Here is a 13,972-nt window from a genome sequence, read left to right on the forward strand (position 1 = left end):
AACCTGCCCACGGCAAACATAGGCACATAAACACATTTTCTATTTTCTCTCTTTCTTTACCCCCGTTAAAGCCTCAGTAACCCTGGTGCAATATATTAGCTGCTCATGATAGGTTTCCCACACACAGACAGTTTTACAGGGGAAGCTGTAAAATGGATGAGGTTGCTGCAATCAGAGTTTGTGGTGCTGTCTTCCAGGGTGGGGTCAAAGGTTAAACTCTAACATTTTTTGATGGTGAGACCTCTGACGTCCATTTGGTTCGGTCGGCCATGAGTTACGATCGATCAACATACCTTTCAGTTATTTATGAGTTTAAAAGAACTTAATGACATAACAGTATTCTTACCTCTGCCAAGAGGTTATGTTTTCACCCGGCTCTTTTATGATTGATTGCAAGTAAGATTAAAAACTAATGGACGGATTAGCACAAATCTCGGTGGAGTGATGGCATAAGGAATAAACCTTTTAATTCATTTTGCAGCATGAACGCGAGATTTGCTCTGCTTTGAACATGTCGTGTGTGTTAGTTTTGATCCTTTCTTCTTCTCCTTCACGCCATGCATTGCATCTTTGCGGGCGGAAAACATGTAAGAGTTTATTTGCATATAGGGCATGGAAGTGAAATCTAAGCTGGGATCCGATAATACGTACAGGGCCTTTGAGTTTGTGCAGCTTGATTGAATTTAAGGTAACTATCAGGCCATGGTGGATGCACTACATTGTGAGTCATTCTAGTTTCCATTCTGTTTTCATTTATTAATGCTCTGAAACTACAGCTGCGATTCTCCATGAAGTGATGCCCTTTAACTGTGGATGTGGTTGCCCTTTTGGAACTCAACTTAGTCTTTATCGAGCAGCTTTTTCCCCCACAAATTGATTCATTGAGCTCGGCAGGAGCCAGGGGGGCGAAAAACATTTTCTTTATCCCTGTTGAGATTGGATATCGATTTTGCACCTGCCCTGCTCCACAATGTCACTATCCCCCCGTGGGAAGCCTCCCAGCCTCGGACACAAAATGTGGAGTCATCCTGAGTCACGGAAAGTCATCTGCACACACGCAGTGGAAGCTGAGCAGCCGCTGCACCTTAAGAGTTTCTTCAAGTGTCTTTGTTTAGTCGGTGAAAAGCTATTTTGTTTCATAACAAGAAACCACATTTAGTTGGCAGCCTTCTTTAAACAAAGAAAACATCAGCTCTGTGAGTTTCAGTGATCAGGGTCCATCTCTTATTTCCACTTTAATCGGATAACAATTAATTATAAAAGGAGTTATTATGAAATGTGTTTGATTTTGAGTCTTTCTGTCGAGGAGAAGAACTATTTGAAAAAAAGGACAAATTCTCATGACTGGAGTCATCTGTGTTTGAAAGGTGGCTTCTGCAGTGTGTTTGTGTCACATGGAGAGGGGGGGCACGGCCACCAGGCGCTGACAGCTGACACCAGAACAATGGAGGCCCGTTCAGACACAAGGGCTTGGGTAATTAGGCACCTGTAAAACAGTCTGTTCCACTCGCCTTCAGATGAAACCTTACTTGGCTGGCTGATCCGAGCAAGTCCGCAAACTTCCCAGGTCGCGGTGAGAGCAGGATAAGACAGTTTTTTTTTAATATAGAGCTTAACACTGGATTAAAGTTCAGCTTGCAGCCCTGAAGGAGTCATCATCAGTCTGAATTTACTTGATTTGCTTGCAGGTGCCTTTGGGAGGATCGCTGCGAGTCAATCAGTTGGGGAGAGCTGTCTTCACGGTGCTCACTTTGAGCCTCAACCCAGCGAGACATAATGTACGGGCTGCTGTGCGAGAGTCTGCACGACTTCATCAAGGAGTCGTACGGAGATGATGTGTGGAAGCTGGTCAGGGAGAGAGCAGATGTCAGGCTGCACTCCTTTGTCACCCACCAGGTAAAATGTGCTATTGCTATAATAATGTGCTTTTACAGGGACATGTGCCACTCTGTCTAGTTTTCAGCTTCACAGTCTTGATGTCATAAGAAAATCGAGGTTTCTGAGTGAAAATGTCTGCACACGTGTATCTGCAGGTGTATAGCGAGAGCGTGATTCCCCGCATTGCAAAGGCAGCCAGCGGAGTGACAGGGACGCCCTACAATGAGCTGATGAACTCCTGGGGTGTCTATTTCCTGGGCTTTGTAGGGAAGTACGGCTATGACAGGATCCTCAAGGTGAGAAAAGATCTCAAAACCCTGTCCTCTGGTGGATGTGATGTGTGAGAGAATGATCAAATACACAGTGAAATTACTGCATGTATCCTCAGTACTGTCGTTTTGAGTAATGAAACATTTAGTTTTCATAGTTTCTTGTAACTGTTATTGTGTCTTATTTTTTGTTGCTGACATCAAAACAAAATCGCTCAGCTCAGAGTTAAGAGATTATTGTGAGTGATGTTTTCCATCTTAAACATGAAGTCCTGAGACAATTGAAGACTGAAAATCATACCTGTGTACAAATAAGTAGACAATTATGACGTGTCCAAAAAATGTAAAAGCTTCATAGTGAGAGGTTATCAGTGAATTCATGCAGACGGTCATTGGCGATGTGCCTCAAAAGGCTCCACCAGTCTGCTTTGCAAAGTATCCTTTAGCAAGATACTGAAACCGATGGTGTGTCATTGTTTGTGATAGCTTTAAGTGGTCGATAATACTGGAAAAGTGATATATAAATACAGTTCATTTACCATGTTATTATTAGCCTTTCTGTCCAGGCCTTATTGTTTTGTTCTCTAACATCATAATATTGTTTTCAGTGATTTACAGTGTTTCCCTTTCATGAAGAAGCAGAGCAACACTGAGCAAACTGAACCGTCTGGCTAAAATCAGTGGAGAGTCCTTTAAGGATTGTTTTTAAAAAAGGTACATCATCCCTCTTTGACGTCACATGTCATCCCGTGTCTGGTCCCTCAGGTGTTGGGCCGCCATGTCCGTGACTTTGTCAACGGCCTCGACAACCTCCATGAATACCTGCGCTTCAGCTACCCCAAGGTGCAGCCCCCGACCTTCTTCTGCCAGGAGGAGTCTGCTACTGGAGTCACCCTGCACTACAGGTCTGAGACAATGAGGAAGAGGAGGGCCGAGGGTTGGAGTGGGTCAGATTGATGGGCTATCAGACATTACATGTAAAAATAGAACAACAGAGCAGAAAATACTGAAAGCTGTGCCAGGAACCTTTTCAGAAAGATTTTGTTCCTCTCTGATCTGCAGGAGTAAGCGTAAAGGCTACCTGCACTATGCCATGGGTCAGCTGAGGCAGATGGGGAAGCAGTTCTACGACACCGACATCCAAGTGGAGGTGATGTCTGAGCAGATTGTCGGAGACTACTCCCACGTCACCATGAGGTACGCACGCACACACACACACACAAACACACACACACACACACAGACACACACGCTTTTGAGGTTTTTACTTCGTACATTATTGTGGCAGCGAATGTTACTAGTTAATTTACAGATCTGGATTCTACATTAAAACATTAGTCGGTCACTCAGTAGAGCGCACACCTCCGCCAAGGCCCAACAGTCCCCTTAAATTCAATCAAGCTGCACCAACTTTCACACAGTCATAGATATCAGATCACAAAATGTGTCTGATTTGTTTCATCAAGATTCAAGAGTTATTCTCTGGAGAAAAAATGAAAAAATGGCAACAAATCTCACACTTAAGCATATTGATCTGATCCAGGTCCACAACAGAATTCAATGACGTTGGAACCAGAGGTTACCAAACTCTTTGCTTATATATATACAATAAATAGTGTCTGCTCATCAGGTTTTGGTGTGTATGAGTTGTTTGCTCTGAATTCTAACAGTTTCGTATGGTATTGTTTAAATAACTGATTAGACCTAAAATTGAGAAATTACCCATTAATTGACCAAAATGTGCAAGGATTAATCTCACGGCCCCTGACATCTGTTGTATCTTGTGACCGACCCCTGGACACTACAGATACAAAAACGTACACAAATGTACAACGGCGGCTGTGGCTGAGGGGGTGGAGCCATTGTACAGTTAAAACTAATGGGCCTCGGAACAGTACACTGTACTATCAGTACTATCAACTTAAATGACCTGTATACATACTTAATACTCCACTATAAAATACTGATCCGTGTTTCCATGCAGGCTGAACTTTGACAACTCAGCCTACCGCTACATCATGAAGGAGGATGAGGAAGAGCAGGAGATTTTGCCCATTACCTCAGACTTCTTCTTTGAGGTCTTCCCCTTCAATATTGTCTTCAGACAGGTAATCTCCCCTCAGCCTCCCTCAGGGGAATTAATGAACAACACAAAGTGTTAAGTGAATGAACGGTCAGTCCCTCTCTTCTTCAGGACATGGTGGTGCACAACGTGGGCTCGGGCCTGTCTACAGTCTTCCCTGATCTGGATGGGAAGAAAATCACAGATGCCTTCTTGCTTGCTCGCCCCCTAGTGGAGTTCAACTGGAACATGGTGAGACATCCCACGTCCACATTTTAGAGAACTTAAATCTTTTTCAGCCACTTCAGATCAAACTTTCCTCATTATATCTTAAAATATTGCCGTGAAACAGGTGAGGATACTGACTTTGTAATCTGCACACAGATCATCTCCCACCCCAACAACGGCTTTGAGATCATGTCCAAGGAGCCAGTGAAGAGAGAGAGGAACCTCCACAACCGAGTCCAAAGTAAGAGTGGTTTTAACATTTCGCAGGGCTGTGAGTGTGAGCGTGTGTGTGTGTGTGTGTGTGTGTGTGTGTGTGTGTGTGTGTGTGTGTGTCTGTGTGTGTGTGTGTGTGTGTGTGTGTGTGTGTGTGTGTGTGTGTGTGTGTGTGTGTGTGTGTCTGTGTGTGTGTGTGTGTGTGTGTGTCTGTGTCTGTGTGTGTCTGTGTGTGTGTGTGTGTGTCTGTGTGTGTCTGTGTGTGTGTGTGTGTGTGTCTGTGTGTCTGTGTCTGTGTGTGTGTGTGTGTGTGTGTGTGTGTGTGTCTGTGTCTGTGTGTGTGTGTGTGTGTGTGTGTGTGTGAGTGTGTGTGTGTGTGTGTGTGTCTGGTGGGCGAGCACTCACAGACGTGTGGTCAGATCAATTTCGAAGCAGTCAGTCACAAACCCTGCTCAATTTAACTTTCACTAATTTAAAAAAGAGCAGGTTGGTGGTAATTGGATGCATCTTCTCCCCCAAGAGCTTGAGCATTAACATTTAACTTTGAAAACGCAGCTGAATTAAAGTGGTGAGCCCCACAGTTGCTGAAAATTGAATTGTTTGATGTCTTGATTCAACTTAAATTGATTGAATTTAGTGGAACAGATCTCTGCCCTATTTGTGACGGGTGGGGGGTGTGAATATGAATGTTTGTTGCTATGACAGTCGGCCTTGTTTTTCCACAGATACTGACTATGAAAATGCCAATCGTACCGCTGACGTCGATGTGGAGCTCATGGCTTTCCAGTCCATCATTGGAGATGATTACAAAGGTCATGACCTAGAGAAATGGTCATAGACCATAGAAAGACATAAGCATTGAAATTGTCCGTCTTTCTAATCACATAATGAGACAAAATAATAGACACAGACACACTTGTGGCGGTGATGCACCTTGACATTGGTTGCCACCTGCCAATTAACTGAACAAAGAAGAAGAAATACAAAGCAATCTCACTTAAAAGGAATAGTTTAAAGTTGGCAATATTAGATTTTGTTGAAAGTTGTTGACTTGAGGAGATTATGCTTAGCACTTTCATGTTTGTGTGCTCTATGATGCTGAAGCCAGCGCAGCTTAAAAACTTTAGTTTGCGTCATTGAGAAAAAACCTAGTGTGGCTCTGTCCAAAAATGAAACTACCACCACATCTTTAAGTTCCCTAGTTAACCTTTGGTATCTTATTTGTTTAACTTATAAAAAATATTAAATAAAAATGATGATATAAATTATTCTATTTCCTGTTGTCTGGGAGCACTGCCAGGCAACAAGCAGAGACTCCAGGAAGTCACTGCTTCCACACATAGACTGTATATGAAGATGGATATGACGGCTCTCCAAAAGTGAAGCTAAATCATCTTGATCGCCCCCCAGTGTCTGGTTGCAGTATATGCTATAAACCCCACCCCCTCCTTGTTAGCGGATTGGACTTGGAAGTGATGTATTTTTATGTCTTTATTTTTCTGTTAGGTTTGTTTTTATTAGTAGTAATTTGATGCAATATAAAAAGTCATCATGGGCAGCTGAGACTGCTACTCCAACCTATAACCTACTGAAAGCCAGAAGAGGCTTCATTATGCTTAGCTACACACATTGGCTGCTGGCCATAGCTTCATATTAAACATAAAGATACAAGAGTGGTATAGATTTTCTTGCCTAACTGTTGGCAAGAAAGCAAGGAGCCCTATTTTGAACTTGCACTTTAAAAATGCTAAACTGCTGCTTCAATTCAGATGAAATCTTTAATGCTGTTACAATTCACTCCTGAAGTTTAACCTCACACACCTCTCTGGATGTTTGTCTCTGTTTGGCATTTGAATGTTCTCCTCTCTTAGACGGTAACAGCGCTAACGCGATGGAGAGCTGGGGTGATGGGACGCGCTGCCTGAAACTAAAAGGACAAATGAGATACATGCCAGAATGGGAGTCCATCATCTTCCTGGGAACCCCTGTGTAAGGCGTACACACACACACATACTCACACACTCACACACACTCACACACACGCTGACATAGACCCAGATCTTTATTAAAATGCTGCTGTTGAAAAATAAAACATTCTAAAAAGCATCGAGAGCCAAACTGAATTACGGGAGTGGAAATAAAAGCCTGGGCAGTGAATAAAATCAGGGGCCCATTCGAACAGCACTTTCCATGCATGAAATGAGCTGCTAATTAGTCTGTAATCAGACAGTGCAGCTCTTGTGAGCGTAATGGGAACCAATTTGCAAGAGTGTTTTCCACAGAGTACATTACCAAAACATTTCCCTCCTCATCTAAAACATTTTGTTTTTGCAAGTAAATGCCCTCATGCCGGCATCGACAAAACTTGCATGTTATTTAATGTAGAAAACATGAGATGCTGTCAGAATTATAAAGCCTTTATATTCCCCCTTTTGTTTGAATACTCTTATTTGCATTCAATCAATCACTGTAACTGTTCTTCATTTTTTCCCTGTGTGTATGTGTATGTGCAGGATGGAGAGTCTGAGTGCGATGTTCAGGACCGGCTTGTACATCAACGACCTGAGCATGCACGACTCCAGCAGAGACCTGGTGTTGGCCGGGACTCAGCAGTCAGAGGAGCTGAAGAGAGCTCTCATACAGGTGCCCCGAGCCAAAGTGCAGCTGCATTTAATATCGGCTCACTTGTCACTCTGTGTTATGTTAAGTGTCTCTGAAGCCCTTTTCTTTTAGTCCAGCCACCCCACATCACCTTCCACCCCGCAGACCTGAGGTGAAGGAAATAGACTCACACTTACAGTGTTTCTTTCTCTCTCCCTCTTCTTCCTCATTGTGAGCACAGGAGCAGAAGAAGTCCAGCAAGCTAGAGGAGAGCATGAAGATGTTGGATTATGAGATGAAGAAGACTGATGACCTTCTCTACAGGATGATTCCCAAGCCAGTGGCCAAGAGGCTCCGCAAAGGAGAGCCTGCTGTGAACACTTGTGAGGTCAGGACTGTAGATTGCGCCATATACAGGCCACAGATCACTTTTGAATGTACCCTGCAAGAGCCTATAACAACAGAAATAAGTATGTCAGTTCTTTTAAATGTACTACTCTTTAAAACTAGAGTCAAAGAGTGCATACATCCACCAAGGCTCAACAGGGTTAGGGTTAAGAAACATCTAAATTAACTTGAAATGGACTTTTAATTGGATCTGCACCAAATGGCACAATGTCAATCATATCAGTCCTCTCCGTGGCGGAGGGAACAATAGGTTTTAAGAATCATAATTTTGATGTATATTGACCTTGATATAATAATATTGATGAAAATTCACATTCATATGTTTTATATATTCTTTATATTCCTTACACTTTAGTATTGCATGTTACTTATTACTTACTGATGCCTATTTTGCGATTGCTGCTCTACATATAACATGTATAACGAATTACCCCTTTAAATTGTGGGGCTAATAAAAGATGGTCTTATCTTATCTTGTCTTTCCCCCCAGGTGTTCCCAGATGTGACCATTCTCTTCAGCGATGTTGTGGGTTTTACCCGCATTTGCAGCCACATCACCCCGATGCAGGTGGTCTCCATGCTCAACACCATGTACACACTGTTTGACACGCTCAGCGAGAAGCACCGCGTCTTCAAGGTTTGCCAGCATATGTTTGTCCTCTGTGTAATTCTGTTTACACACATGTGTAGTGATCCTGTGTAAGAGCCGCCGCCGTGTTCCTCCCCAGGTCGAGACCATTGGAGATGCCTACATGGTGGTTGCTGGGGCTCCGGAGAAAACCAAGTATCACGCTCATAACATTTGTGACATGGCCCTCGACATGGTGCGCTCCATCGACCACCTAAAGGATCCCTCCAACGGCAACCACATACAGATTCGTGTTGGTGGGTAGAAAGTGTGTGAACTTGTAAGTTTGTTCATGTTCTTGTTTGACTGAGTGACCCAACCATCTGCTTTGTGCGCAGGGATCCACTCTGGCATGGTTGTGGCAGGTGTGGTGGGACATAAGATGCCACGTTACGGTCTGCACGGGGACACGGTCCACACCGCATCTGCCATGGAGAGCAACGGCAAGGTACGGATGGAGACCTTTGTGAAAGTTACATTGATTACACATGAGAGGCAAATAAAGTCAAGTCAGAATATCTACACATATCGTTTGACCCTCTGAAGTGTTGAACCAGCTTTCTGTGATTGTTGTCTCAATCAGGAGATGCACATTCAGCTCACCAGCGCCACCTATGAGCACCTGAAAGGAAGTCACTTCATTTTCGAAAGGAGGGGCATCATCACCATCAAGGTCAAGGATCACAGCTGTCACCATAGCAACTTATTTAATTCAATGTAGTTTAGTTTAGTGTTGTTCATTTAAATTCAATTCAAATAACTTGTGTTTATCCTCAGTGTAGTTTGTGTAACCTGTTAATGGCTGTGCTAAGGAGGTGTATTGTAAGTGTTAAGTGTGTGTCACCACTCAAAAGTAAATGCATGTTCTCTGAGGCTGTAATCTGTATAAATGACAAATTTGCATATCAGCACTCACACACAATAAACATTCCAGAGAGTGGAAAATATTGAAAATAAAACGCAGTGTTTTGGCTCTGGGGAGTCAGCACACTCAGTATTCAGAGCTGGTGTTTGGCAGCCAGCTTGTTGATTTGCCAGTCTATGTTATCAGCGGGTCTGACTCTGAGGGTGCACAGTCAGTGATAAACCGGGCAAAGTGACTCCCAGAGGTCTCTAAGGCAGCTGATTGCAGGGGCCGATCTCAAGAGACCAATGGTGACTCACTTTTTATCAGGGAATTTCGACTAATGGAAAGTTGCCACCTGCCATTCTACCATCCTCCATGACAGCAATCGATGCAGTATGAATATTTGTGTATGTCCGAAGTTCACTTTTTTCCTCTGTTCGCTCCACTTTTAGGGAAATGTTGAAATCGAGACGTACTGGCTGAAAGGCAAGAGGGACAAGGATGGGAACGCTCAGGCGGCGTGTCCACAGTTTGAGACTATCAGCATCAGCAAGGCCAACATCAAAGCCCCAGAGGCCAAACGAGCTGAGGAGGGACTGGTAAAGAAATCAGGCTAAGATGTGCTTGAATGCTTTTATTGCCTCCATCATCATCTCTGAATCCTCTCGCCTCCTTCTGTCTTTGTCTGCAGGTCTTTCCTCTGGGTGCAGGGGACGGCAAGGACGATGCCAAGTCTATTCCCTCTCACCGCATCAAGATGGAGATTTCAGGCCATTCACCGGAGGAGAAGATGGAGGAGGGCCGCAAGGAGGAGATGTCCGGTCATAAGGTGGGAGGGGCGCATGTTGCTCTCTAGGATTTCTGTGTTTTGCTGCCTTACTGACTCATTTGATGATTCCCTGAACTGTTCCCTCCACAGGCCCACCACAAGGACGCTTTGCAGGACGGCCACAGGGACCCTCACCTGGAACGGAACTCGCCCGAGTCCGACGGCCGAGACTCCATCGCGTCCCACACCAGCTCCTGCGACTCCCACTCTTCCAAGAGTGCCATGTGCAATGTGTCGTGAACCCAAGCGGATGCTAGCTAATGCTAACGCTAGTAATTCTACCACTTCTGAAGCGCTTTTTCTTCCAACTCACTCAAAGCAGCGAATGTTAGGCCCAACACCAGATAGAAATGCAGGGATTTTGCTGTTATTGTTTGACTTTTTTCTGAGGCTTGTTTTTAAATTGGTGATGCCATGGCAACCTCTGATGACATGTTGTTTACGCATGAACTAGACTAGTAAAGCTTAAGATCTCTAGTGGTTGTGTGTGGCGTTAGAACTGCACAGCGAAAATCATGCTCACTTAGCTTGGACAATACTGAACAAATCCGGGTTCACCTTACACTGTGATTGTTTGGAACAGCTGCCTCAGGGCGATCGCCACTGAAAGATTTTGCTGTGCACCCGTATTGTTATTTGTTTTAGTACCGAAAAGTCTTCGCTGCCTAGTGGACACAAGCTTGGTAATTTCCTGCACTGTTTGTCCTGCTGTACCTCATAGGTTTGACATCTTGTTTCATCCCCTGAGATGAGAAGTCCCTCTCCTCCCTCTCGCTCCTAACGTCTGAATTCATTATTCTATCTCGGTCTCGTCAAACCCACAGCCCCGGCACAATGTAAACGCTTGTCAGCTCACTGGAAATAAAGAGAGATGACTGCTAGGCTGTCTGTGGTTCCGTTCCTTATTGTTTGTCTTGTCTTGTCACTCCGAGGCATTCGCGTCCATACTCACATTTACATTTGCATATATTTTACATTTGTTTTTATTAAACACATTTCTCCATGGATCAGTGTACAGTATATGGACATGATTTATTGTGTGTCATGATTTGCATGCGTGTGTTTACTCATCTTACTTGAACTCCAGTCAACTTTGCCTGGTAAAAAACACATGTCCTTTTGTTTAAGCTTTTGTGATCGCCTAGTGTTCCTAGGTTATAACAGGTTCATATGAATATCAAGTCAAGCCCCAGGGGCCATAAATGCTAAACCAAGAACAGCAACAATCCTAACATAAAGCAAATATGAGTCATCCTAGTCCAGATTCCCACTCAGACAACGTTCCCCACTGACTGGCCGTCTGATGAACTTTTCTTGAAGGTGGCGTCCTCTCGGTCTGGGCTGCATCTGCCGGCTCTGTGCGAGTCTTTAGGCGACGGGCCGATGGAGCAGTGGAGGCAGAACGTGTATGTGAAGGCCAGAAGCAGCAGGAAGCAGACCACGGAAAAAATGACGGTGATCAGGATGGTGTGCACTTGCATGTGCAACTCCTCCCACGGGAGCTGGGTGGTGGTGGTCAGTGCGCCGAGGTTCAATGATGTAGCATTGAACCTGGGCTGTGCAGTCACTGTGGGCAGGTTTGGCTTCATGGAGGTCAGGGGCGTGACTTCCGGCATGATGGGACGATGTGTGGCCTTTGTGGGTTGGGATTTTTCTCTTGCTGCCTTTAGGAGAGACACATCCTTTACTTAGGTTTATCAAATTTGGAAATTAATATTCATGTTAACACAGTCATGATATTAAGATTACGATTTTGGCTTCTCAACACAATACAGTAATAAGCAATGTAAAGCTTGTTAAAACAATTTAAACATATTCATTTTAGAAACATATTTCCATACAGTATTTTAAAAAGCAGCTGGTTAATTGTCTTGATCAAAGATGAGCAGTCTTTTGTCAGCTCGGAATCTTTTGTTCTTACCTGGACTGAGCTGTTGCAGCGTCTTTGATGAGCAGAGCTCAGGAAAAATGAAGGCAATGGAGGACCACAGAGAGCGAGGGCTAGACTGAATGAGAGAGGCTGGTTGACCAAGAATAACAGGGAGCCATTGTTGCCATGGCAACAATTGCTGAAGGGCCACTAATATGAAACTGATATCATATAGCCTCAAGAATGTGTTTTACAATACACATCAGGGGATTTAAAACAGGCGAAAGAGCAGTGGAATACGTTCAGTTTCTTATCTACACAATGCATGCCCGACAAGTGTGCGTCAAATCAAACATGAGCTTCGAAAGCATCAAATAAAATCAGTTAAATAAGACGTGTCAAATCCCTTTTGTGTGTGACGAGCCCAGCCCCCCCTTCTGCCCTCGGATCGAACAGGCTTTCCAATGCTGCCACCTGTTGGTTCACAACACTGAACAACACACGACAGAACACCAGCTCGTCTCATCACAGCTCCTGCGCCGTCTGGTCCCTTTCAGACAGCCATAATGATGCTTTGGTACAAGTTGTAATCGGTCCCACCCCCCCGCTGGTCTCCCTCAACAGGAGCTGATTCCTGCAAACATGTTTCAGGACTTGCTCCAACTTTCCGTCGCCATGGAGATGACTCATTTGCTGTGCTTATATTCAGTCGTTTTGCTATCACTAAGCAAGTAGGAAAATAATCCGTTAACAACCCGCAACAAAACCCCACGAATAAATACCAGAGAAGACAAAAGAAAAAAACATATTCATTGAGATGATTTCCTGTGGAGTAGGAGAGCAAGAGCTGATGTGATTCGAGAGAATATTCAGTGGGTTAATTACAGCTCCACACAATAGAAACAAAAGACCCATTAAATCCAGCTGCAGCTGAGCAGAGCCAAAATGGCTGAATTGAGGATTGTTCCCCAAGGTCGCCATAAAGGACAAATATGTGAGGAGAGAGCAGAGGGCTGCGTGGGCCTTCACGACCCGGTGACCTATCGCTGGATCTGAAAGTCATGTGGACTGAGGAGGTCATCTCAAATCAGTCACATGAACAATGTTTTACTTGAGGGATTTCTACCTCAGAGCTGATCCCACAGAGTATTTTATTAGTATTTCATCTCAGAGTTCCCACAGCTGGACGTGAGAGTTTTAATATGTAAATATGTAGTAAGGCGTTAACAAGCAAGCCTGCACACTTCCTCTCTGCTGCAGAGACTGTGTGTTGTGTAACAGCCCCAGAATTAACATATAAAACAAACATTTTCAGTGAAAGTGTCACTGCTGAAAATTAGTCAGCCTTCCTGCGTGTAATTTCCTGCACAGTTTGTTCTGCCGGGCCTGGAGGATTTGATATCTTGTTGTGCCACACAAGTGCATCGACACAGACTCTCATCTCTCTCTCTCTCCCTCTCTCTCGTACAGGGAAAGAGCTCGTGGTCACGGCGCGTAAATAAAGACAGCTGAGCAGCGGTAGGTCAGCCTGTTGTTGTTCCTCACGTCACTCAGGGAAGCTCTGGCCTTTACAGACGCTCTCATGGGCTTTAGGAGACAATTTATGAAAACTGTGACTTAATCATGAATCTGCCTGCTCCTGTTGTTTCTGCAAGTTTGTATGAGCATGCTCGGAAATCCTGATTACAAAAACAAATGAAACAAAGTAGCAGAAATTGACTACTTATTTTATTATAAATCTCAAACACATACTTTAAACTCACACTAAACGGATGTCTATGAAACTGATAAACCCTAAAAGTTAAACATGGCTACACACTCAGCTTGGTTTTCAGAAAGCACACAGATTCACCAGACAAGGATCAAGGGAACAAACACATGTTGAGGGCCGAACAATGATTAGTCGGAGCTTCAGTCACTTATCTTAGCTAGACATGTTACATTTAAATGAGCTACATTCGCAATATTTTCATAAAAATGACACAAATCGTAAAAACAACGTCATTGTTCAGATCTGTGAGCGGAGCAGGATCTGTGAGAGGTGCATTCATTTTAAATGAAGTGAAATATCTTGATTCCCTTGAATGAAATGAGGAGATGCCGACTCTCGGTTTGACTGTGGTCAGTGTCGCTGCTGGT

The 13,972-nt window shown here is 44.0% G+C and overlaps 1 protein-coding gene across 1 annotated transcript; it reads left to right on the plus strand.

The window, feature by feature from the left end:
- The first annotated feature begins 1,776 nt into the window (after positions 1-1,776).
- Positions 1,777-10,203, plus strand: LOC133011450 (soluble guanylate cyclase 88E-like). Its single transcript, XM_061079181.1, has 18 exons — positions 1,777-1,896; positions 2,034-2,174; positions 2,913-3,052; positions 3,210-3,344; positions 4,132-4,255; positions 4,342-4,461; positions 4,594-4,678; positions 5,507-5,520; positions 6,548-6,639; positions 7,164-7,293; positions 7,493-7,639; positions 8,150-8,296; positions 8,388-8,544; positions 8,626-8,735; positions 8,871-8,960; positions 9,587-9,733; positions 9,826-9,963; positions 10,054-10,203. Exons 1-18 carry the CDS (start codon positions 1,777-1,779, stop codon positions 10,201-10,203), a joined length of 2,187 nt encoding a protein of 728 aa, XP_060935164.1.
- The last annotated feature ends 3,769 nt before the right edge of the window (positions 10,204-13,972 follow it).

This window comes from Limanda limanda, chromosome 10 (genome assembly GCF_963576545.1).
Source record: "Limanda limanda chromosome 10, fLimLim1.1, whole genome shotgun sequence".
In the NCBI taxonomy this organism is placed as follows: Eukaryota; Metazoa; Chordata; class Actinopteri; order Pleuronectiformes; family Pleuronectidae; genus Limanda; species Limanda limanda.

Excerpts from the sequence above, each read along its gene's own strand:
- LOC133011450 (XM_061079181.1), top strand. The coding sequence starts at position 1,777 with ATGTACGGGCTGCTGTGCGAGAGTCTGCACGACTTCATCAAGGAGTCG. Across the intron at positions 3,345-4,131 it reads TACTCCCACGTCACCATGAG|GCTGAACTTTGACAACTCAG; the intron begins GTACGCACGCAC and ends GTTTCCATGCAG. Across the intron at positions 9,734-9,825 it reads AACGAGCTGAGGAGGGACTG|GTCTTTCCTCTGGGTGCAGG; the intron begins GTAAAGAAATCA and ends CTTTGTCTGCAG.